Consider the following 25,060-nt stretch of genomic DNA (forward strand, 5'->3'; position numbering starts at 1 on the left):
TGAAGAGGCTGCTAATCTTAGGGACCTGATGCCAGATGAAAGCATCTTACAGTGTTCCAGAGATGAGATTAACTGTATTATTTCGAGTCTAAACGCCAGATCGGCACCCGGATATGATAAAATCAGCAACAAATGCGTACGTAATCTTCCAGAAGACGCAATCCAATGCATTTTTATCATCATCAATTGCATGCTTAGGCTTGGTGAATTTCCAAAGGCCTGGAAGATGGACGTAGTGATTCCTAAACCGGACAAGAATCCTTCAGTCCCGCAGAACGAGTAATCCTGACTAGAATGCTCTTAATATACTTCCTGACGAACAATTCGGGTTTAGGGATAATCTCTCCACGGAACTACAACTAGCCAGAACTGTGCAGCTGATACAAACCGCTCTAAGTAAACGGGAGTCAATCGGGATGATTATATTTGACATAGCCAAAGCCTTCCCTAGTGGTTTGACAAAATCATTGCTGACTTAAAGAAGACATCCTGACTTAAAGAAGACTGTTTAAGATTCCATGGTATATTAGATCAACAGACATACATAGAGATCTTAGGATTGACTTAATGAAAAAATATATCAGAGACAGAGCTCTAAAATTGTTCACTAAAGTTGATACGCTACTTAACCCCGCCCTAACAATCCTCAACTCCACTTCTGAACTCTCAGGAAGATATGCTGATTTAAGGTCCGTCATCAGTTAGATTTCTTAGCCTAGTTAAAGCCTAGTGTGGGGTAGAGATAAGCCCCCAGCTATTATAGAGTAAAAAAGCGTAATAGCACTAACTCAAGAAGAAGAATCAAGAAGAATAATGTAAAATCAAACTTTCGTTTCGTCGCTATGTTGTAGATACTAGAGAATTTCCTTAAGGCTCACAATAGGATTATTTGGGAAAATTATAAAAGAAATAAATCGCTGTCGAATAAAGAAAGCATAAACATAAGCAAATCAATAATAAAAATTTATTGACGAACCCAAATAAAATGTATGTAAAGAGTAATATTATTGGTATTTATTTTTAAGTGAATGTTAACTTTCAACATTGCAGATTGTCTACAGTTGATTTGGAGGATTTAAGTTTTAGAGTATGTATGCGAGGTATATCCCGGCGAAATTCCAACAACTTATTACCAACGTTTTTGTGAAGACAGACATGCCAGTAGTAAATTACACGATGCGTACAACAACTATAGAACTGCATTAGCATCTGCTGGTTTGATTGTACGTAGATCAAAATCTAAAACTCCAGTTGTAGAAACGTTTGATTTAGACAAAGGCAGTCACATTTTTTTACTCTTTTTTTGTAAGTATTTGATTATAATAATAATAATAATAATAATAATAATAATAATAATAATAGAAATAATAATAGAATAATAGAAAAATACGATCCAATGCCAATACGTCAGACGAGTAAGAATAATGCAGAAAATTACTGGAGTTCACTGTGGTCCAATACACAAAAACATAATGAATCCGCTCATTGGATTAAAAAAGAGAAAGAGAAATACCAAGAAAAAAAAAAGTCAACTTGTATAATTACATGTGATCAGGTCAAACGAATTATAGCAAAAACACACAACTGGAAATCTCCTGGACCAGATCACATACAAAACTTTTGGTTTAAAAGATTTACTGCAGTTCATCAAAAATTAACTGAACTTTTAAATGAATGTCTACAAAACCCCGCAACATTTCCAATCATTTTTACGAAAGGAAAAACATATCTAATGGCGAAGAATAATGGATTTAAAGGAAACCCAGCAAATGGCCGTCCAATTACTTGTCTTCCAACAATATATAAAATACTGACTGCTTGTATTAGCGATCTTATAAATACATACCTTACACAAAACGATATAATGTGCGTAGAACAGAAGGGATGCAAAAAACACGCAAAAGGATGTAAAGAACAACTAATAATTGACCAAATAATATTGGAACAAGCAGTTAAGAAAAATGGAAACCTACACATGTGTTTTATTGATTACATGAAGGCTTTCGATAGTGTCCTGCACAGTTGGCTGATAGAAGTCCTGAATATATACGGTATTCATTCAACTATTGTTAATTTTCTTGAACACAACATAACGAGATGGCGAACAAACATAGAAATGTTCACTCAAAATGGTGTCATACGAACAGATGAAATAAGTATTCGACAAGGAATTTTTCAGGGTGACTGCCTGTCAGCCTTGTGGTTTTGTATGGCGCTCATTCCGTTAAGTAATCTCTTGAGGAACGCAAAATATGGCTTCAAAATTAAAGGTAATTCCCGAGAATGTAAAATAAATCATCTCAAGTATATGGATGATTTAAAGATATATGCTTCGACGCGAGAAACCTTAGATAAGCTTACTAAAATAGTCGAGGACTTCAGTAATGACATTAGAATGAAGTTTGGCATTGAAAAATGCAGAAAAATCAGCATTGTTCGTGTAAAAATCGTTAAATTCGAAAATTTTGAGCAAAACGAATCGATTATTAAAGACATGGAAGAAGACGAACTGTACAAATATCTTGGTGTATCTCAAAGTAGAAGAATAGCACACAAAGCTGTAAAAGATAAAGTATATAGTGAATTTAAAGGACGTATTCATAAGATAGCCAAGACGAATCTGCAGGGTAAATCTTTGATAAAAGCCATCAATACTTTTGCTATTCCCATTCTGACTTATTGTTTCGGAATAATACAATGGACAACGACTGATATACAAGCGATGCAGCGAAAAATACGAACTATGCTCACAGAATACAAAACTATGCTCACAGAACCAAAACTTACCAAAAAACCCATTAAGGAGAATTAAATAAAAATAATAATAATAATAATTTAATTAATTATTTAAATTATTACTACTCTTTTCTAAATCCTTCCATTATAAATTGCTGTAATATTTAGATCTGTTAAACGAGTGCCTCTATTCAGACCTACATTATTTGAGTACTGATAGACAAGAGCTTCTGACAAAAGTTTCCAGTGCTCAAACAACCAAATGGATATGAGTTGGTAAAAATACAATTAAAAATTCAAAAATAACAATTTTTCTAAAATCTTTTAACTTTTTCTAGTTTTTAATTGACGTTGAAATAAAATACAAGATTAAAAATTTCAATTTCAAATAATTTTATTCTTCACTGATCAATAAAGTGAAAAGCATTCGATCTCAGTGTATTACATATATTATCAATTTAATTACAAAAGAAGAAAACGGCACTTATCTATGATAAAGTTTTAAATTATAAAACCTATAAGTATTTTTATTATTTTATAACTAATATAAGCGAAGAAGTCGTTGTTAGGATTTGACACACCATATAATACTCTCTGAATTACAACTTTCCCCGCAGTAATACCTGAGAGAGAATCGATTAAATCACGTCAAGACATAACGCTTGCTATGTGAAAATGGAAGGGCCGGCACGTAAGGTCGAATGGGGCTACTGGACACGTCAAAGTAAAGCTCCAAGCTGCAACTTGGCATCTTCAGCTTCCTGAAGAAAGAACTATTACAAAGTGAACGGTTTTGACGATGAATTAGAAAATACCAAAAAAAAAAAACACTCAATAATGTCATTTTACTTACAAAAGTTTCTAGATAACAATTTTGCACTATCAGTCTCTGACTAATAGTCAAAGTGAACGGTTGTGTTTTATTATTCACGGAACAAAATTCTTAAATAACCGTATATCGTTATCTCTCTCTTTGAGACATAGTAAATTTGATTCTATAAGTGAGTGTTTAAAAATAAAAACAACAAAACAATACTTACTATAAACTTAACTTAAAATGGCCAAGCCACCTGATCAACCTGATCAATATAAAACATTTATAAATAATAATATACACATACCAGGCCCTAAATACTTGGTCATGAAAAGGAATAACAATATCAATGATACATTACAAGATATATCACCTTTTCTAATTAAAAAGGTAATTGATTATACCTGTGATGAGGTTGATCAATGCACAAAAACACGTAATGGTACAATATTGATAAAAACTAAAAACCAAAAACAAACTGAGAAACTGAGTAAACTGACGTCACTCTCCGACACAATTGCGGTAACCATCTCTGAACACAGTACTCTTAACAATTGTAAAGGCGTTATATACTCAAATGAACTCAAAGCGATAGCAGAAGAGGAAATACTTCGAGAACTAGAAGCTCAAGCAGTCTGCGATATTAAAAAAAAATCAAGAAAAAGGAAGACGGGGAACTTGTAGAAACAGGTCTTATAATTATTACCTTTGCTACACATACTCTGCCAGAATCGGCTATACACATCGGCTATGAAAGAACTAAAGTAAGAGCAAAGAAACACGAAACAACAACAATAAATGCACTTGGAAATAACGCAACAACAACTAACAATAGTAGAAATATGGTGTCCTATGCTGACGCAATAATCGACGCCGAGAAAACAAACACAGATTTATGTACTAACTCCACCAAAAAAAATTCTATTCTCCCTAAAAGCATAGCTAAACGTAAAGGTTCAGTTAGACGGTAGTTAACGTAAGATGTTAAGAAGAAACGAAATGAAAATTTCGCTTTAAGTTAAGGCGGTGTTAGACGGTAAGTAAGCAGCTGACTTTGTTTACATCGGAACATGCAAATGAAATATTTTCAAAAGTTCCAGTCGGTAGTTGAGTGTCCGCAAGTGTAGTGAAATTCTATGTTATTTTTGTTGAAAGTGAAATAATTAACAATAGTTTAAGTAAATTATTAACAAATATGTATAATCAAAATGAATTGACTGTGCAAGCTTGTAATTTGTTTCTAAACATATTGCGCTTGTACAGCATGAGAAATCAAATGCGCAATAGAAGGTGGCGAGTTCGTCCTATTAATGTGGATCGTGCTCTACATGGCTATTACCGAAAAACCTTTTTAGCCATAAAAGAAAAAGATAACGAAGAATTTTTTAGTCATACACGGATGTCTAAAGAATTATATACTTTATTATTGAAGTTAATAGCTCCTTCTGCGACAAAATGTGGGCAGCAAATAAATGCTGATGAACGTTTATCACTTACTCTTTTGTAAGTTACATGTACTGTTTTATTAGTAATTTTAGTAAAAATAACACGAACTTTTTTTAAAGGTATTTGGCACATGGCGTCCCTTTACAGAGTTTAGCATGGAGCTATAAATTGGGAAGAACTACAGTTAGAAACACCGTGTTGGAAATGTGTGATATTATTTGGCAACTACTATCACCAATATATTTAAGTGAACCTACAGAAGAGCAATATCGGCATATTGCATCAGATTTTTGGCAAACATGGAACATTCCAAATTGTGTTGGTGCAATTGATGGCAAATATCACCCACTCTCAACAAGATTTCACGAACAATAAGTAAAAAAAGAATTAACAAAAGAATCAACTCTAAACTTTAAAAGCTCCAACCGGTAGTTGCTTGTCCTCAAGTGTAGTGAATTTCTATGTTTCTATATATATTTTTTGTACGAATGTACTTTCAAAGTAAAACAGATAAAAACATTTTTAGTGAAATATTTTTATATATAACTAATGTTTTAATATTATTTATTATTATTAAATAAGTATTTCTCTTCAATATTTATTATACCATAAATTAAATTCTTTTTACTGATTATTGATCAATATATAAGATATTAATTATTGATATTATAAAATAAATAATATTAACTATTATAAAATACAATTACCTATTGTAAAAATGTTAATAAAATAAATTTATTAAAATATTTTCTGCTGATTATTTTTGCTATATAGAAATACAATCAATATTCAGCAATATTAATAAAATAATTATATAAAAAAATATAATAAAAAAAAAAAATTTATTAATAATCACATTCATAATCACAATATTTTTTCGTCTACTCTCGTTATAGTAAACATATTCCGCACATAATTGCAACGCATCCACCCTCATCAAGGTTTTGCGAGCAACTGAGCACAGTTTTTAAAATCGCTTAACGTCAAAACCTAATTGAATTTGATTTTTCTATAAGTTCGCCACATATGTTTATTTCGTTCCTATCAAATACACAGGTTTGGTTGTTTGTGCATTTCGCTTTGACTTAACTTCTTACGTTAACTACCGTCTAACTCCACCTTAAGTTAGGTAAACTTAAGAGCACAGCTAAATTATCTAATATAAAAAAAATGTAAAACAAAATGCAAATCGTAACTCCCAAGAAAAACGCTCTGAGTATGAGAATGATCAACCAATGAGCGACAACTAATCAAACTAAGATAGTACCAGGGTTGCCAACTTAGGGGTTTTCCCCCCAAATTTAGGGGGAAAAATTTGTTTTGGGGGTATTTTTGGGGGCACCAAATGTTTAGGGGTTTTTTTAGGGGGTCTAAAAATATTGTAATTTTTTCAATTCAAAAAACTATGTTAGTAATAACACACATTAAATATTTTTCATTATATATAAATAAGGTATATATAAACGCCGATAGTGTGTAAATACAGTACGAAAACAAAAAGAACAAGCTGCATGGCAACACTAATTGCCAGCGAGCAATGTTTTTTTTGGAATTTTTTTGATAGCCGGGATCGTTCATTTTTAAAGTGATTTTAGTAAAATTTAAAACCATGTCGAAAGCAAGTAGTAAAAAATATTACCAAAAATATACCAAAGCGTGGGAATCAGATGTATTATTGAAAGGTTGATAATAAATTTTTATTTTAATTTCCGATATCTTAAACTATAGAAAACTATATAGGTACAAAAATATTGTTTACTACCATAGCACAAAAACATCTATAGAATATGATATTTGGGTCGTAATAATACTAGAGCGTTTCAAATTTTTTATTTTACTACACATATTCTCTAATGAAATATAATTTACAGAATGGATTTCACCAGATATAACGAACAATAGTATGGCAATATGTAAATATTGTCAAATAAATCTAAAAGCGCACAGAAAAGATTTAGTTGCTCATGCTAGTACAGAAAAACATATCAAATCTGTTGAGGCACATAAAAGCGCAAAGTCATGTTATACTCTTCCAACTCTATTTAAAACAATAGATTCAGAAACAATCAAAATTGCAGAATTAAAAATAACGGCTTTTATTGCAGAACATGCTTCTATACACACTGTTAATCATTTGACGAAAATTCTACCTAAGTTAGATAAAACATCGGAGACTTTATCTAAATTGAAACTGCACAAAACAAGGTGTACTATGATAATAAAAAATGTGCTCAGTCCTTGTATGTTACAAGATTTAGTGCAAGAAATTGGCGATTCTGCTTACTCTATTATTATCGATGAGAGTACCGATATCTCTACTTTAAAAATTCTTTGTACAATGATACGTTTTTTCTCCATGCCGAAAAAGAAAATAGTTACTACTTTTAATCGAATAATTAAATTAACTGAATTTGATGCTCAGAGTATATGTGATGCCATAAAAGCTCAATTACAAAGTGACAATCTAAATTTTCAAAATCTAATTGGAATAGGTGTGGATGGTGCCAATGTGATGATCGGCAAAAACAAATCTGTTGCCACTATTTTGAAAAAAGATTTGCCCGATCTTATCGTCGTTAAGTGTATATATCACTCTTTGCACTTATGTGCAGAAAAGGCTACCGAAACGCTGCCTAGGCAATTAGAATTTTTAGTTCGTGAAGTTCACAACTGGTTTTCTTACAGTTCTAAACGCGTAGAAGAGTACAAAAAGTTATATGAAATAATCAATAATAACAGTAATCCTAAGAAAGTGGGAGCGCTAAGTGGAACTCGCTGGTTGGCTCGTTTCCAAGCTATAACTACAATATTAGACCAATGGATCGAATTAGAACTGCTCTTTTCTATTGTTAGAAAGCAAGATAAATGTTATATGGCTGATCAATTGCATGACATCATGAAAAACATACAATTCAAAATATATTTTGTTTTCTTAAAGAATGAACTAAAAACTATTACTCAGTTGAATCTACTGTTTCAAAATAATCAAGTAGAGCCAGTTAAATTATTTGAAGATTTATTTTTACTTTACAAAAATGTACTTCAAAAAATTGTAGTTCCAGCTCAATTACAAAATATAGAAGGCAATGAAATTACCAACTTTGATTTTCATCCTTACTTGATGGATACTTCATCAATATATTTAGGTTATGACTTTGAATCTGCGGCCCAGAATATTAATGCAAGTCACTTACCTGAGATAAGACAGCGATGTAAAAATTTTTTAGTTGTTTTAGCTGAGCAAATTCAAAATCGATTACCGGAAAATTTATCAATTTTAAAAATGATGTCAAATCTTGACCCAAAAGTTGCAACATCTCAGGTTAAACCTGGTTTACAAGAATTTTTTAAAATTTATCGTACTGATGTGTTTGGAGTAAAGCAGGATGTCGAAAATGAATGGCATCAACTACAAAACAAAAAATGGACACATTTATCAAACACTGAAGAATTTTATGCTGAAGTCAGTGAGGATAAGGATGCAGCTGGGAATAGCAGATTTAAAAATGTAGCCAAATTCGCAACAGCATTACTTTCGTTACCTTTTTCAAATGCAAGCGTGGAGCGCACATTTTCCATTTACTCAATAATTAAAAACAAATTGAGAAACAAATTATCACCTGAAATGTTACAGGCTTTAATGATGGTAAGATATACAAGGTGAGATGAAAAAACTGCAACCAACTTCAGACTGCTGTCATTTCTAAACCGCTCGTCCCACAGCTGTCAGATTTATTCTAGTGACAGCTCATTATATTGTTTACAAGCGCACAAAAGCATTTTGGTGGGAATTTTTCAGAAAAAAAGTTATTTGTGATGGAATTCAAACGTGATAGTGTGATTGCTTTGCATTTGGCTGGAAAACCACAAGTGGCTATCGTTAGAGCCCTCCAGCATTTAAAAGTGAATAAATCTTTTGTGTCTCGTATCATCGCTCGTTACCATGGTACTGGTAGCGTAGCCCGACGTCAAGGAAGTGGACGAAAAAAAACAGCAACATCGGCAGAAATGGTTCGAAAAGTGAAGAAGCGAATCGAACGAAATCCGCGTCGCAGTGGACGAAAAATGGCTCGTGAGCTGTACATATCGCAATATGCCATTCGGCAAATATTGAAAAATGAGCTTGGACTAAAGCCATTGAAGTTCCAAAAAGTGCAAGTTCTTACTGATGCGCAAAAAAAAGTTAGACTCGAAAAAGCTAAAGAGTTGCTTCGCTTGGCCGAAAGTGGTGAACTGCCGAATTTGGTTTTCTCCGATGAGAAACCATTCGTTATCCAGCAGTTTGTAAACAAACAAAATGATCGTGTTTACTTGCCAGAGAGGTCAGCTGAAAATTTGCAACTTCGGTTGGCCACCACAACTCAAAAGCCGGCCATGGTGATGGTGTGGGCCGCCATAACAGCCGATGGTCGCTCGCCGCTCGTATTCATCGACCGTGGGGTCAAAATAAATGCGCAAAATCTATCGCGAAAATATTTTGGAGGGAGTTCTGAAGCCCTGGGCACGCAAACATTTCGGCCGCAGACCTTGGACATTCCAACAGGACTCAGCACCATCGCACTCAGCACGCGCCACCCAAGAATGGTTAAGAAATGAGGTTCCTCGCTTCATTTCCACCGCACAATGGCCACCAAAATCTCCGGATGCCAATCCGTTGGACTATTGTGCCTGGGGTATTTTGGAAAGCAAGGTTGGCACTAAAAAATACCAAAGTGTCGATCATCTCAAGCAAGCGCTTCGCCGAGAATGGGACAAAATACCGCAGAGCCACTTTCGGGCAGCGTGTGATGGTTTCATTGGCCGTTTGAAGGCCATAGTTCGTGCCAAAGGTGGCCAATTTGAACAAATCTAAACCGATTCTCAAATTTGATGTTATTTCCGACATTTTTTGCTTTCATTCAATAAAATTTAAAAAAAATGAAAAAATTATGGCGTTTTACTTTGTTGCAGTTTTTTCATCTCACCTTGTACTCTACAGAGACAAGGTTCGTGTATAAATTTTAATCCAACACCAGCGATGCTAAACAAATTTGATTACAAAATGTACGATTTTAAAAATAATTTGTTTGCTGGGCTGCAAACAGTGTCGACTATAAGTGTTTATTCAATATCACGAAGAAGAATCCGTATCCCATGCCAAATATGGAAGAATAATTTGCACAACTTGACGGAAATAAATATTTCACGACGTTAGACTTAAGAATAGGATACCACCAAATAAAAATTGAAGAAACTTCTATGCAGTACACTGCCTTTGTAACCACTGATGCACATTACGAATATAATCCAAGGCCATTTAGATTAGTAAATAAACAGTATTGCTTCACAAATGAGTAAAGGAGAAATTCTTGTGTACCTAGACGATGTCATTATATCAAACCAATCAATTGAGGAAGGGTTAAGCAATTTAAAAAAAATTCTATGTTTGCTGAAAAAAAACAACCTTACCTTAAGTTTTTCTAAAAGTAAATTCCTGTCTATAGGGCTGCTGTCACATTATAAACGAAAATGGGATAACGGCAGAACTTTAAAAATTAACAACAATCAGAAATTTAAAAACACCTCTAAGTTTTACCGATGTTTGGGGATTTATAGGATTGACAGGGTTTTTTTTAGAAAATTTGTCCAAGACTAACTTTTCAGAAAGTTACTTAGTAGCGGTCCGGTACTTGTTCTGTATGATAGCGCAACCGAGCGCGAAGTACATGCTGACGCCAGTAGTATAGTTCTCACAGGCGTTCTCTTGCAGTCAATAAACGGAAAACGTTGGAAGCCGGTGTTCTATTATAGTCGCCATTGCACTGAAACCAAAAGTAAATACCATAGCTATGAGTTCGAGGCTGTCACTATTTTCAAAATATTAGATCGTTTTAGAATCTATTAAAAAGCTACTTGAAAAGCATTTTCATGACGTGACAGATTGTTCTGCAATTGCTACAGTAAAAACAAATAAAGAACTTACGCCGAAAATCCCACGCTGTTGGATGAAGTTACTTGAGTATGATTATCAAAATATCAATCGCCAAGGAAATGATCTTATTCATGTCGACGTATTAAGTCGATCACCAAACGGGATATGTAATAAAGTTGAACCGGTTGGCTTCGTAATGAAGGTAACAGCAAGTAAAGACGACTGGCTGTTCAAGACAAATCGCTTGTAGAAATTATCCTCATTTTATACGTCGAAACCAAAGTTAATTTATTTGGGCCTGATATGCAACTACACGACGTCCTAAAAATTGTGCACACCTTCCAAAGTACGTAATTTAAACAGTAAAACACGGTTGTTTCTTCTCATCAGGTGTTGGTGCAATATACTGGATAAGACATAAGATGTACGCAACAGACTATGTCTATATAGGTATTGAATTATTTATATATTGATTTATTTATATATTTATGTATATATATATTTATGTATTCATTTATATGTATATTTTATATCGAATTATATGTCGAATTATATCGAAAATATAATGCTACCATATGCCGAGAAAGAACTGCCATTAAAATGGGAGTTTATGCAGAATAATGACCCTAAACACAACTCTCGGATAGCAAAGACCTGGTTCAGGGACAAAAATATCGGGAAAAAATATTTATTATTAGGATGTCGCAGTCGCCGGACTTAAATCCAATAGAACATCTTTGGAGAATTCTTAAGAAGCGAATTTCCAACTATAGACCCAAAAACAAGGAGAGTTTGTGGAATAAGGTGCAAATCGAATGGTATGGCATTGATTCATGGCATGACATGAATCCCTCGGTCGACGGTGCTCTGAATTTAAAAAATAACTGTTAGTATTAATTATAAAAAGCATTTAAAATAAGCATATTTAGATAAAAAAAAATTATTTTGTTAATTTTAAATTTTTTGTTTTTATTTTTTTTTTGCAAGGGAGCAAAACGACACGCACTTTTTTTTATTATGAATAACGTGAAAATTGATTTTTTGGTTTAATTATTACATTTACTTGGACTACAATTTTATGAATTTTAAAACTTTAGAAAATACATTTTTTAACAAAAGATATATAGGATAAAGAAACACCATTTAAACCATTTCTATTATTTTTTCCATCACTCTATATAAAGCATGTATAATATGAACGATGATGTCTACATACGTCAATTAAAATTTAGACAACTTTTTGATGAAGTTATATGACATATAATTTATATATCGCTGGAGACAATATACGCATCCAGCCAATGATGCACCTTGATAATGTAATAATGGCGGTACATCAATATAGTCGCCTTTACATTTTCCGTCTAAACAGTCGGTATTTAATAATAACGTAATTAATATCCTATTTTATTATAAATTTTATAGCTTTGCAAAAATTTTTGTTTCTCTTTCAAATAATGTACTGGATATTATGGTTCAATACGCTGAGTGAACAATTGCCAATATTATATATGCAATATGTAATAATATTAATCATTTTGGTATAGCATGTAATTGGTTTAATAATGCCGATATTAACTTTTCTATATATATTTCATAAGAACTGATATTTTTTAAGTATACCATAAGTTGACTTTTGCAAAGCAATCAATTCTTATATGAACAATGTAATTTTTTTAAACAAATTATTTTTTTTAATTATATATTATTTTTACTTACAAATCTAAATTAAAGCTAATTAACCGCTTCTTTTATTGATTCTTCAGCTTCAGTGTCATCGTTTACTTTAATATCTGTTAAATTCTTTTCAGCTTCTTCAAGTTGTGCATTTGCTACTGCTGCAGCTTCCTTGGCTTTTTCATACTTATTAACATCTGTAAAAATAAAAAAATATTTTTATATAAAAAAAAAATTAATTTTAATTTTATTAATGTTCATTTAAAGTATTAGTTCATTCAAATTTAATATATATATATATAAATGACATGCTAAATAAAAATTATAGTGATGTAAGTCCGATAAATATTCTATATTAGTAGATCCATTTCACCGCGTTGCATCCGTCAAGTTCTTTTTTTGTTGTGAATACTTCCACACGGCACCCAACATCAGTATCATTGTACATCGACTACTGATAACCGCCCTCCTTACCGAAGCAATATCTCTTGTGAGAGCCAGCTTTTATTGCAACGATTTCTTAACAGATATCCGTGTAAAATTTCTTGAGATGAAAGACAGTTCTTTCATGAATGCAAAAACTATCCTTGCCCAATGGTTATTAGGATATAGCTACACATAAAGACGTATATTTTCAATGTGCTTCTTAGCTGAAGTTCAATTCTTTATGACTTCGTTCATATCTATTCATGCTAACTCACACACCAACTCGTGGCTATTTATTCATGTCTTCATCTCATCGAAGTAGTAAGCTTGCTTTCTTTCCTACATCCATTTCCTTATCCATTTAAGCTATAGTTTTAAACATCAATAAATTCTCTTTCAACGCTTTTTCTACAATCTTGTCGAGTTTTATCGAAATCGTTAAAAACATCATTTGTTACAGCAATCATCACTCGTACAAATATCTTTTATTGCACTATTATATTTCAATTTTCGTAAAGGTGATAGACGCTGTAGGCCACATCCACGCCAAGTGGGTGAGCACTTTCAGTATATTTATCATCTTTTTGTGACGCAATACTTTGTTTTGATTGCTATGATATGATTGAACACCCAGCTTTTTCCAACTTAAAGAAACAAGCGAAAGCAAATGGATCTTGTGGTAAATGAGAAAAAACAATGTACTTTCTGTCATAAAACAAATTTCCTAAAGGTCTTGGGACCCACGTCAATGTTGATAACTATAAGTTCAAAGTTTTGAAAGACTTATAGTATATTTAGAAACCAGCATAAACACCGTCGGGTTCACTGAATGTTGCTATTAAATGTAGTCACGGAAGACTGCGTAGCCAGTCTGCAATAGCCAACTAATTAGTGAAAAGATTGCTCATCACTAATATTAATTAAAATAGTAATTATGTATGAATTGAATTCTATTTCATTTGAAAAAACGAGTAATAATAAATGTTAATTTAATATTAATTATAATTAAATTAAATTAAAGCATAATCATATTTGAAAAGAAACTTTAATTTAATCTTACCAAATTTACTTAAATCTGCTCCTAATAAACGTAATATGTGTATAGTTTCATTGCTATCAACGTACGCGCGTAGACTAGATTTACCCCGCCAACCGACAATATACAGAGTAAACCGCTCATCCACATACTTTAATATACAACTGCCAATTTCTAAAAAAAAAAATATTCATGTAGAATAAAAAAATACGCAAGAGATTTTTGCCAAATCTTACCCAGATTCGTACAGCTAACTTGTGTATCTGGTTTTAGTTCAGTGGTCGATGGTGGCTTGGTAGGATCTGTACAATTCAATAATAAAATCAAATCATCTCTTTCGATTTCAATACGACGATTTGCACCAATGAAAGCATTTGTCGTTTGCAAACCTTCCTGTGCTAAACGGAAGGGATGCATAGTGTGACGATTTTCACAACGTACAAAAGCTTTGACTCCTGTATTGACCATTTTAATATTGTGTTCATTGAGTAACACTAAATCTCGTATGGGTTCGGAGCAATAGTAAACGTTTTTCTTCCTTTCTGCCAAGCAACGTGTTAGCAAACAACGTTTGTTTAGAGATTCGTCTAAGTCGTAGAAAGATTTTAATTCATCCCAGTCAGTATCGTTTTCGGAAAAAAAATTGTATGGATCCTCTTTGTAGCCATGTAAACGTCTACGTTTACGTTGTGGACCCCAAGGTACAGATTTTTCTTCAATAGGTTGACCATTTTCATCCAATTTTGGTTCCGGTTTTGGTTTCTCTAATAAATCCTTAATATCATTTTTTTCAAATGGCAACTGTCGCTTTTTTTCAATTACAGCTACAAAGAAACCACCAGAGTCCTGGAGATGAGGCAAAACACGTAAACTAAAAATAAGCAGATTTGATATCAAATTCTATGTACTCATATTTTAACCGACCATTTTTCAAGCCCAATTTTTTCTATTTCTTCTTTAGGCAATGGAAACATATTTGGACGTATTACTGTGTGATATTCTTTAGGCACTTCGTCAAAGCTGCTGTAAATCTGATCAACTTCTTTGGACGCTAATTTCCATGCAGTCATGCCAGGATTAAATTTAAGCCCAGGCACAAAACTTGCAGCATCAACTATTTCTAATGCACCTTCAGCATCGCTGATAATACGTTGCAGCACTGCTTCATTCTCAATCGGATTCAATGAACAGGTGGAGTAGACTAAGCGGCCGCCTACTTCCAACATTTCCGCACCACGTCGTGTAATGCGATATTGTATGCTACAATTAAATTGAATTGAGTTTAGTAAACTAAATAATATTTAAGTATTATATGTATTTACCCATGCAAATTGTACGCCTGTCCCAAATTCCATTTCATCCAAATGTCAGGATTTTTACGTAAAGTACCGTCTCCAGAGCAAGGCACATCACACAAGATTTTATCGAATTTTATTATTGATTTCGAACCATCAGCTTCAGTTTTCTACAATAACAAATTTATAGCATGGTTTTTAAACAAAGAAATAAAAATAAATATTAAATAATTACCAATAAATTTGGAAAGAAACTGCTGTCGTGATTTGTTACAACAAAGCAGGGCGAATTCAAACGTTTCGCTTGATGCACCAACATGTAACAACGATTATTATCGACGTCATTAGCCACAACATAACCAGGTGGTATTTTATGTTCTTCTGGCTTCGCATGTAAAGCTTCAATTAATTGTGCCGTCTTTGAACCAGGAGCCGCACACATGTCCAACACCTTATCAGTGGGTTGCACATTTAGCACAAGTGGCGGTATCATGGAGACAGCCTCTTGTCGACTTATACTACCCGCATTAGTTTCTACAATCAAGAAGTTGTGCAACCGATACAAAGGTTCCGACCGTCTAATATCTTTGCGTGTCAATTGCAATTGATACGCCATTCCATTGGGATACCAAGGCAGACAGAGTGGTCGTTCAACTTCTTCTTTCGGTATTCCATTTAATTCAGCAACACCACCAATATATTCATCAAAAAATTTCGTTTCGATTATGTTAAGCAATGCCTTGGCTTCGTCTTTAAAGCCGGTCACACGAAATGTTGTCGGCAAATTATTCCGTATTGCATTTAAGAATAATTCCCACTCTTCCTCAGTAGCACAGATATTTTGCGTATGGTAATATTTCACAAATTTTTCATTTTCACGTTTTATTTCTTCGTAAGGTTCTGCCCGACGCTCAGGCCGTGGATCCTTAGCGGTTGCCTAAAATTTTGACTTGTCAGTATAAATAAATAAAAGTATAAAACAGATGTACTAACAAGTTCGCGCTTTTGACGCTTTTTAGCTGCAAAAGGATTTTGCTTTCTACCGCGAGCCATATTAAAAAAACTATTATTATGAATATTACAGAAATATTACAACTTAACAATTGCACTCAATTGTAAATAATAATTTGAATTCAACACGTGTGGCTCGTCGAAGTAGAACACACTCTTGCAAAACAGTGTTGTAAAACGATCTTGAAGTTTTTAAAATCTAATAGCATAACTTAAATAATTCTAAATAATGCTGGAAAGAACACATAAAAGTGACAAGATTTTAATAATCACTTCAGTGGCTCGTTTATGTAACTTTCTCACTTCGTTTTCTCGAACGATTTTCTCACTTTTGACAATTACTCACTAGAAGTGTTTATGTAACTGTGGTGAATTGTTTTCTCACTTTTTTTCGTTCGAGTTTTTGTCACCTGTCAAATTGCTTGCGAGAAGTTTTGAATTTTGAATGGAAAAAAGTAAGTTAAAGTGAATAAATTTAAATTTTTGGTACAAGTGCTATTTGCAAGCACTAAGCAACCTTTTAAAATTGTTTTATTTTCGTTCCATTTTTTTAAAAAACGTTCAATTTTCATCAGTTTCTCTTATCACACCAAAACGTTCTCGTGTGGTGAATTTTTCATGTTACATAAACAGCAAACTCGAAAGAAGTGAGAAAAAGCAAGTGAGAACTTTTCGAAAGAAATCGTTCGAGTTAAACTCGAACGAGTTACATAAACGAGCTACAGATTATCTTATAAGCTTCTAGGTAGAAAATCGATTTTTCCACTTACAAATAAATTGCTAATCTGCAAATCATTTACAATTTATTTAAATGAAGAATAAATATAAAAGAGAATTACAATGTGTTCAAAATGAAGGAAATGGAATCATATATTCTATGAAATAAATTAGAAATATAATTGATTGGGAAAATGTTTGGATGGAGGTCACGTCACCGCAATTGTTAATGCTTTCAATATAAAATCAAGTGGGCTGTCAAATTTTCATCTTGCATTTAATCATAATTTGTCCCTCACGCTTGACTTACGTCAATGAAAGCAAATGCAAATTTTATTATTCGTATATTGACAAGCAAATTAGTAAATTAAAATAAATTTTAATATATATGTGAAAAATGTACTCTATTTTGTACGAAATTTTTCAAATAAAATATTGCTTATATTTGTGCTAAATACTCGATATGTGAAATTTTGAGACTTTAGCAAATTAACATGCATCTGTGGTATGTTGTTAAATGTGAAATTCAAGCTGTCACATCAGCTGTTGTGTCCTTGTTGTTGCCCACACATATTGTTTTATTCTTTTTAGTATCCACAAATAATACTAAAAGTTCTTTTACAGATTATATTTACAAATAATAAAAATAAAAAAAAAAAAAATTCAAATCATTTATTTTTCACAATTTTGCATATTTTTAAAATATTTCATTTTCAATATTTTCAAATTTGTGAAAAATTTTAATTTTGCACTGAATTTTTGTTTGCAATCTTTTGACATATGAATTTTCACAATAGTTCGCATGCTGCATTGAAAACATTTTTTTTTTGTAATTGCTAAAATGTTTGGCCACTTTCCTGCTTAGATAAAGTAGTGTTGTTATTTTCCGCTCATTTTAACAACTTTAGACAAGTAACTTAATGTTTTTTCCCACACTTAAAAACTGCCGAAAGCACCTTATGTCAAACTCTACTCTATAACTTACATATAAAAAAGCACTCACAATGTTTCTATTTAGCAATTTAACACCTTGGATACTTCGAACATTCAGCACGGGTTCGAGTAAGATATTATATATTTACTAAAATAATACAATATTATCATAAGTCATAATAAAATGACTTATCGAGAGTTTAATATATGTCAATGAATCCCAACAAATCATTTGACAAATAGTGCTATGGTTTCCTATAATAATTTAATGAATCTGGCAACGCAACAAGTTGTCAGACAGTGTGTCAAATAAAATTCAAGTTAAAAAGGAATCACAATAAATGAAGTTTAAATTTATGCGTTTTTGTAAATTTAAAAATTAAATTTATTTATTAAATTGAAATTAAATTGAAAAACTTGACACTGCTATTAATAATTTAAATACATTTTTTTAATTTTTATAAACTTTATGAAAACATAGTATTTTTAATTTAGAAGTCAGTATATTATATACCATGTCAATATTTAAATTTGAAGTCTATTCACACGCATATACTAAAATTTGTCAATTTTGCTCCCCAAAATAGTAAAAAATTTCAAAAATTAATATTAAACTCTTTGTCAAATAATTTTTCCTTCTAACACCTGCAATACATTTATTATATTCTGTTAACTACTATTTTAATGTAAACAACAATAATGCTTAAAAGACTGTAAGATTGGAAATTTTACAAATTTCCAACTTACATAAAATAAGTATAGAATTAATTTTAAATTTTAAGAGCATGACACAAATTAGTTAATTTTTATTTAATATGTAAATAACTTACCGAAAACTCATCCCTGTATGCATGTAACAGCACCACATGAACAGACCTAAAATTACTTTGGAAATGCATTCACAAGGAATATAAAATATATTTAAATAAATAAATAATACACCTACCTCATTTATTTATTATTTAATTTAATATTTTTAATACATAAATATATTATTTGAATAAATAAATTTAAATATGATGTGACACATATGATGAAACTTAATCAAGACAAATGAACAGAAACTAAATCAAAAAGACATTGATTCGCGCGCACATAAGTAAAGAATAAATGCAAAAGTGCCGTTAGTTAAAGAGAGAAGCGAAAGTAAGAGAGTTAAAAAACAAATATAAATGCGCACGCATATAATGAGAAAGAAATAAAAACAGTAACGGGGACAAAAATGTAAACCAAAATGTAGCCAAAACATTTGCGCTACATTAGAGTTCGGTCTGATGCGTATATATGTCAACATATATGTTCAGACAAGGGACTTGAGCTTCAATTCTCGAAGCCATTGCAAGCACACCGGAGGACTTGGACATCAACTTTCGAAGTTGATACCTAGACAGGACACGTATACCAGAAAAAATCATCAGCAGGGCTAAGTATAAAAAAACACAAAAATTTTTTTTCTTACATATTCTTTTCAATTGAGTCCTATATAAACGTGAATACATATATATTCTCTCTATTGAAACTTATATAAGCCCCAATAAGTTTATATATAAACATTAATAAACTTTTAATCTAAAGCATGCAACGGCATCGAGTTAAGAGGAATCAAGGAAAGGAATAGTCTGGCTATTACCGAATATCCTGTAATACTGTGGACTAGGTTACAATGTAGATGTAAAATATGCAAATATTGTTAGATTTAAATAAATAACCTAATGAAGAAAAATTTTAAATAAATACTTAAAATACTGTCTCCTATTATTTATAAATTTATTGCAATGACCCAAGGATCAACCGTTAAGTTTACTTCAGCAAATAGGGATGAACAAAAAGTATCTTTACACGACAAAAAATTAGGATTTAAATTTTATTACTTGTTATTAAATAAGTAAAACTTTTTTTCGTGGAAACTATTTCCAAGAAACCATAATAGTTATCACTCACAGGAACTTCATAAGTGGTTGCCACTTATGGTCCAGAGTTAATAAAATTTGTATATGAATGCTGATTAAAATGTTAAACCATTGAGCCAGTACTAAAGTTCATTATTAATATTTATTTTGCTGTTTTTTTAAACGATTACATAAACCACAACAATATAAATAAAATAAATTATTATTGCTGTGATCTTCAAATTACTGCACTATGTCTTGTGAAAAAACATTTTATATTAAAACAATTTTTTTAGACACAAAAAATATATATTTATTTAATTTATTTATAAATTTTTAATTTAATTAATGTTAGTTTTAAAAAATTGCTTAAAATTATTGAAATAGTTAAACAAATTTTATGTGATATATATGTGAAATTAATATTTAATATTAATTTCGTGATTTTGATATTTACATCATATTATATTTCAAAACATGTGGCATCACCTCTTGTCTAGGCATGTTTGTTTTTTTTTATTGTTGCTTAAAAAATTGTCTTCATTTTAAAAACAATTGTTGAATAAATATTATAATGGAAATGTAAGTGGTTCATATTATTGGAAAAAATTTTTCAAAACGTTTTATATCAAAATTTTTAGTGTTAATCCATGTTATTCTCTGTACTCAAATTTGGAAGTAATGGAGACGTTGAAAAATTCAAAAGATACAAAAAAGAAATATGGTTTAAGGAATTTGGCTACAATTTCATATGAGGTATTATTTTTTCATTACTAAATGCATAATATAATTTGTTTTCTCATTAGACATTACAATATTTAGAAGATACGCCGTGTAAAGTGCAGAGCAAGCCATCTATAGCCACTTTTCTGAAAAGCATCGAGCCATACAAGCTCACTTCGAACGAATGCCTAATGATTACCAATGACCCACCAACCTGTGCTTTGCATGTACAACTCGTAAGAAAATAGTATTTTGTTAGTATTAATATAAATATAATAAAATAAAAATTTCAGCTAGTTGAGGACAGTGAGGAACGTTTTACTGAACAACAAGTTAATGAATTGCTGGACATTGTGAAACAACATTTCTCTTTGGAGGAAAGAAATTGAATTTGTTTTGTTGGAAAACAAAAAAAAAAATCAAACTTATTTTGTGTTTTGTTATAAAAATGCTATATTTATAAGTTAAATAAAAGTTGATTTACTTAATACAATTAGCACCATTCCATTTTTTTTAACTAACGTTTTTGGTCGCCTAAATCATCAATGAAGTCTTCATCAATTTCTGGCCATTTTTTAGGTATGACATCAAATAAATCATCTTTTACATCTCCTTGTATTACAATTTCATCTTCACCAGTAACTGATGAGCCACAAGCAAACTTCGTTCCAAAAAATTTAGCAGCCACTTTCAAATCGATATCTGCACAATAATTTTCTTGAATGTTTTTCATCAATTTCCTTATATTTTTACTTACCAAATGTGCTTAAACCGGTGACAACAGTAACGGACTTCTTTTTACCTCTGGGTGCACGCGAAACTGTTATTTTCTTCAGTACTTCTTCCTTTTTCTTAATTTTCATCAAAGCTTTGCCGCCACGTTTTTGACGCTTTTTGTCGTCGTCAGTACCGTCAGCTGCAGCCGATTCCTCTTGCAATTTCACACGTTCAAATTCTGTTGGCAAATTCTTTTCCAACCACGCCTTACACTTATCATGCTCAGGATAATATTCACAATACTGAAACGAAAATATTTTTAATAATATCGAACACAGTGTAAGCATTTCAAAATACCTCAATTGGCATTGTGCAGTTTCCACAGTAATTCACAATTAAAGGATATTCAACTCCATCTCGCGGACCAAGTTTCAGTTTCTCTGGCACCTCTAAACTTTTTTCCGTCATATTTTTTTAATTTATTACTAACAAATAAAATTTATACGAACAACTTTAAGAAGTTTAATTCTTAAAGCAGCTGTTTGTAGAAATTTTGCACATTCGGTTTTTTTGTAAACTATGAATTGTCATTTTTGACATTCGGCAAGTCAGTCAAAGAAAGGTTAGAGTGTTACCAGATTGTTATTTTTGAATTTGTTTTTTCTTTCAAATTTGTGTACATAGTCGTGTGCGAGTTCGATTAAATTGAGGGAAATAGTATATCATATCGGTATGGTAGCGCACTTTGGTATTTACCAGAATTTCGAGTGGGGTAAATAAATTTTAAATAAAAATTAAGTAAATTAGGTATTACCATTGTGAAATTGTAAATAAATAAACAAATAAATTTGAAAACTTTTTACCAAAAATAATAAATATTTACATAAGTACAGTGCAAAAAATCCCTAGGAAACTTCAATTTACTACCTATATATGAATATGCTATGAATTAAATTAATATACATATACAATGAAAATGGTTGCTAATTTTTCATATATATTCAAATTTGGTCTGCTTCGCAACTATATTTTGTGTTTAGCAAAACTAACACCTATCATAGTTAAATAAGAATTTTTCAAGGCAGTTTATATGTAATCAACAGAATTAAAACTAATATGCAATTATCTCGCACATATTTGTGGAATTTGTAATTTTGAGTTAATTATTATGGACTTGACAAAGTATTAAAAGAATTTAATCGTTTACACTTTAAGGAAATAAAGAAGAAACAAAATGCATATTATTAGTTTTAAAATTTGGATATTACTATAGTTCACCCCTTTACGGTTATGAATATAATTTTTTAGTATTAATAATAAATAAATTAATGAAACTTTCTATTTCTGTTTTAAATTCAATAAATAAAATCGATTTTGGATTAGAAATCAATTCAGTCATTAGTCGTTCCTTTTAAAATATTGAGTGTTTTATTAATCATTAAATTACTGAATATTGCAAATGTAAATAAAAATGTATATATTTTGCTTTATATGGTGTAATGTGAAGAAACTTTCAACTAATTTGTATTTTTAAAATATTATTATGAAATATAAATTAATACAAAAATTTATTGCAACTTTCTATTCTTAACGTTTTATGTGGTTGGATTATTTGAGTTTAGTTTAACAGTCAATGTTGTATGTATCAAAATTACAACAAATCGAATTTTGATCGGTGTTTTGAAACGTTAATACTACGTTTCCACTGCTTACTTAGTAAGTTACTTAGTAGTATTGAGCTCTTTGTCGTTTAAATTAGCACAAGTTACTTAAGGAATGGGAACGAGCTTATATGCGTCAACAATTTCTAGTTGTAGAGCTGACATTTTAATTGTAAACAGCTGACATTACATTTTGTATTGTTAAAAGAAAATATATCAGCTAGGAAAACGCAAAATATTCAAATAATATATATTGCAGCATGAATATTTAGATTTCGTGTTGCACTTGTGGTGTTATGATAATAGTACACACAATTATACCATTTGTCCTTGATGTGAGAATTATTTTAACTTGCCATTTGTCGAAATATTTGTATATTGTTTACGTATCACTATTTATTTTTTATTATTATTTACATTTATGAAATTTAATACTATTAATTTGTAAAAATAAAGTTTATTACGATATGGTACTAAGTAATTTACAAATTGAATTACATCCAGCGCATGTGATTAATACTCACCTCGAAGGTTTTTTATACCAAACGTCAAACATTTGATGAACTGAAGTGTCACATCGCTTATATTTGCAGCGGCGGGATGGGATTTGTACAGCTGTTTTTGTTTTATTCAATCAGCTGCAATATATTTATAAAATAAAATTATGAATTTATTGTAATTTTTAAGATATGCAGAAAAGTAATCAGCAATTCTTTGAAGGATGTGGGAAAGAAGGAAAAATTCGTTGCATTTTTCTAAGTGAATTTCATGCCACCGCAGGTTGCAAAATCAGTTGCCAGGTTAGTACTTTTAAAGTTAAATATATTAAGTGTAGAAATGCAAAAAATATTTTAATAACATAATTTAAGGTGCCGCCTGATTATGTTTCAAAAGATGTATTTGATGCTATTAATGTGTACATTATTCCTAAGCCTCACTTGCAGCGCTGCATATTGACTGTGAATGCCGTGGATATGAAAATTGTGGGATATCCCGTAAGTCAACATATTTGCGTTTTTTTTTTTTATTATTAAAAAAGGTAATAATTATTTTTAATTCATTTAGGTTGGCATAGAGGATCAACAAAAATACGTACGCAATGCATTTTTGTTTAATTTATGTTTTGTGTGCGACTCTTGGGCGCGCTCTGTACACTACGAACCAGTGGTGAAAAAGCTATCGGAATATTTGGTCAGCCATAAAACATAAAAATATCGTTCTATTATTAAAAAATAACATTTTATATATTATTATAGATAATGATGGAGGAGGAAAATTGTTTTTTATCTAAAGTTGAAGATAACAAGTTGAAACTGCAACATATTTTCGAAACAGTCATTAGGGATTTAAATGAGAAGAAAGTGACTACAATAGTTGGTAATATAAAATTTTTATATATATATTAAAAAAGAAAAAATAATTAAAGTTTTTATTAAACAGAGGGCGATACAACAATATATCTTAAAATTGTTACACATAAACCTGATCCACCTATAGTTAAAGATCACATGGTGCCTTTATTGCTGGTTGATTTTAAAAACACGCCTTTGGACAATTGGGACTTGACAACTCAACAGGTGAGTTAAAACAATATATATTACCTTTTCCTTTTAAATTTTTTGTTAATCAAACTGTTTTTATTTGTGCAGATTTTACCTTACATAAATGGCATTAACCATATTGCGCGCATTGCCGCTGAGGCAGATGTTGAAACTGATCTAGTCAAGTCGTGTATGCAGAATTTGGCGTACTACGGTGTAGTACAATTGTTGCCTATTTTAAAATATAGCAATGTTTATATGTGCACACAGAATCTTAAGAATCTTATACAAAACACGTCTCTAACTGCTGCCTGTCGTAAATACGTTGCACTTAATCCCGATAAAATTCCAAAAAGTCCAACAATACAGAAAATATTTCAGTTCTATGCTTCAATGAGTCATGGAGTTACCTTGCGTGCAATTTGTCAGCGCTTGTGTCCGCAGAACAATAACATCGATGAAAGAAAATTGGTTATATTTGGTTTGCAGCACAAAATCATACGCTGCATACACAAGTATCCCATATT

At 31.3% G+C, this 25,060-nt stretch overlaps 6 protein-coding genes across 6 annotated transcripts; 4 read left to right on the forward strand and 2 right to left on the reverse strand.

Moving 5' to 3' along the window:
- The first annotated feature begins 4,515 nt into the window (after positions 1–4,515).
- Positions 4,516–5,411, forward strand: LOC119667907. The gene is made up of 2 exons (XM_038077259.1): positions 4,516–5,053; positions 5,116–5,411. The coding sequence occupies exons 1-2, from the start codon at positions 4,746–4,748 to the stop codon at positions 5,369–5,371; spliced, it is 564 nt and encodes a 187-aa protein (XP_037933187.1). The 5' UTR covers positions 4,516–4,745; the 3' UTR covers positions 5,372–5,411.
- A 1,797-nt stretch (positions 5,412–7,208) lies between these two features.
- Positions 7,209–11,157, forward strand: LOC119666435. Its single transcript, XM_038075712.1, has 2 exons — positions 7,209–8,642; positions 10,885–11,157. Exons 1-2 carry the CDS (start codon positions 7,209–7,211, stop codon positions 11,155–11,157), a joined length of 1,707 nt encoding a protein of 568 aa, XP_037931640.1.
- Positions 11,158–12,050: 893 nt separating this feature from the next.
- On the reverse strand, positions 12,051–16,509 carry LOC119669320 (tRNA (cytosine(34)-C(5))-methyltransferase). The gene is made up of 8 exons (XM_038079161.1): positions 16,335–16,509; positions 15,577–16,278; positions 15,369–15,511; positions 14,971–15,306; positions 14,283–14,917; positions 14,071–14,220; positions 12,627–12,781; positions 12,051–12,271 (listed from the first exon to the last, which is right to left on the reverse strand). The coding sequence occupies exons 1-7, from the start codon at positions 16,392–16,394 to the stop codon at positions 12,642–12,644; spliced, it is 2,166 nt and encodes a 721-aa protein (XP_037935089.1). The 5' UTR covers positions 16,395–16,509; the 3' UTR covers positions 12,051–12,271; positions 12,627–12,641.
- Positions 16,510–20,434: 3,925 nt separating this feature from the next.
- LOC119669321 (DNA-directed RNA polymerase III subunit RPC9-like) lies at positions 20,435–21,047 on the forward strand. Its single transcript, XM_038079162.1, has 4 exons — positions 20,435–20,473; positions 20,533–20,647; positions 20,698–20,850; positions 20,908–21,047. Exons 1-4 carry the CDS (start codon positions 20,466–20,468, stop codon positions 21,001–21,003), a joined length of 372 nt encoding a protein of 123 aa, XP_037935090.1. The 5' UTR covers positions 20,435–20,465; the 3' UTR covers positions 21,004–21,047.
- A 1-nt stretch (position 21,048) lies between these two features.
- On the reverse strand, positions 21,049–21,917 carry LOC119667913 (density-regulated protein homolog). Its single transcript, XM_038077269.1, has 3 exons — positions 21,689–21,917; positions 21,372–21,633; positions 21,049–21,316 (listed from the first exon to the last, which is right to left on the reverse strand). Exons 1-3 carry the CDS (start codon positions 21,797–21,799, stop codon positions 21,132–21,134), a joined length of 558 nt encoding a protein of 185 aa, XP_037933197.1. The 5' UTR covers positions 21,800–21,917; the 3' UTR covers positions 21,049–21,131.
- Positions 21,918–23,590: 1,673 nt separating this feature from the next.
- LOC119666436 (GATOR complex protein NPRL2-like) lies at positions 23,591–25,055 on the forward strand (the record flags this gene model as incomplete). The annotated part of the gene is made up of 6 exons (XM_038075713.1): positions 23,591–23,792; positions 23,862–23,987; positions 24,058–24,183; positions 24,249–24,369; positions 24,433–24,569; positions 24,642–25,055. Coding segments are annotated over exons 1-6 (1,035 nt in total), but the record flags the coding sequence as incomplete, so codon positions are not given.
- Between the last annotated feature and the right edge of the window lie 5 nt (positions 25,056–25,060).

Source organism: Teleopsis dalmanni, chromosome 1 (genome assembly GCF_002237135.1).
Source record: "Teleopsis dalmanni isolate 2A chromosome 1, ASM223713v2, whole genome shotgun sequence".
Classification (NCBI taxonomy): domain Eukaryota; kingdom Metazoa; phylum Arthropoda; class Insecta; order Diptera; family Diopsidae; genus Teleopsis; species Teleopsis dalmanni.

Excerpts from the sequence above, each read along its gene's own strand:
- LOC119667907 (XM_038077259.1), top strand. The coding sequence starts at position 4,746 with ATGTATAATCAAAATGAATTGACTGTGCAAGCTTGTAATTTGTTTCTA. Across the intron at positions 5,054-5,115 it reads CGTTTATCACTTACTCTTTT|GTATTTGGCACATGGCGTCC; the intron begins GTAAGTTACATG and ends CTTTTTTTAAAG.
- LOC119666435 (XM_038075712.1), top strand. The coding sequence starts at position 7,209 with ATGATAATAAAAAATGTGCTCAGTCCTTGTATGTTACAAGATTTAGTG. Across the intron at positions 8,643-10,884 it reads TGTTACAGGCTTTAATGATG|CTACTTGAAAAGCATTTTCA; the intron begins GTAAGATATACA and ends TCTATTAAAAAG.
- LOC119669320 (XM_038079161.1), bottom strand. The coding sequence starts at position 16,394 with ATGGCTCGCGGTAGAAAGCAAAATCCTTTTGCAGCTAAAAAGCGTCAA. Across the intron at positions 16,279-16,334 it reads AGCGTCAAAAGCGCGAACTT|GCAACCGCTAAGGATCCACG; the intron begins GTTAGTACATCT and ends TCAAAATTTTAG. Across the intron at positions 12,782-14,070 it reads AGCAGATTTAAGTAAATTTG|ATGTTAATAAGTATGAAAAA; the intron begins GTAAGATTAAAT and ends TTATTTTTACAG.
- LOC119669321 (XM_038079162.1), top strand. Across the intron at positions 20,648-20,697 it reads TGGCTACAATTTCATATGAG|ACATTACAATATTTAGAAGA; the intron begins GTATTATTTTTT and ends TTTTCTCATTAG. Across the intron at positions 20,851-20,907 it reads GTGCTTTGCATGTACAACTC|CTAGTTGAGGACAGTGAGGA; the intron begins GTAAGAAAATAG and ends TAAAAATTTCAG.
- LOC119667913 (XM_038077269.1), bottom strand. The coding sequence starts at position 21,799 with ATGACGGAAAAAAGTTTAGAGGTGCCAGAGAAACTGAAACTTGGTCCG. Across the intron at positions 21,634-21,688 it reads ACTGCACAATGCCAATTGAG|TATTGTGAATATTATCCTGA; the intron begins GTATTTTGAAAT and ends TTTTCGTTTCAG. Across the intron at positions 21,317-21,371 it reads CACCGGTTTAAGCACATTTG|ATATCGATTTGAAAGTGGCT; the intron begins GTAAGTAAAAAT and ends ATTATTGTGCAG.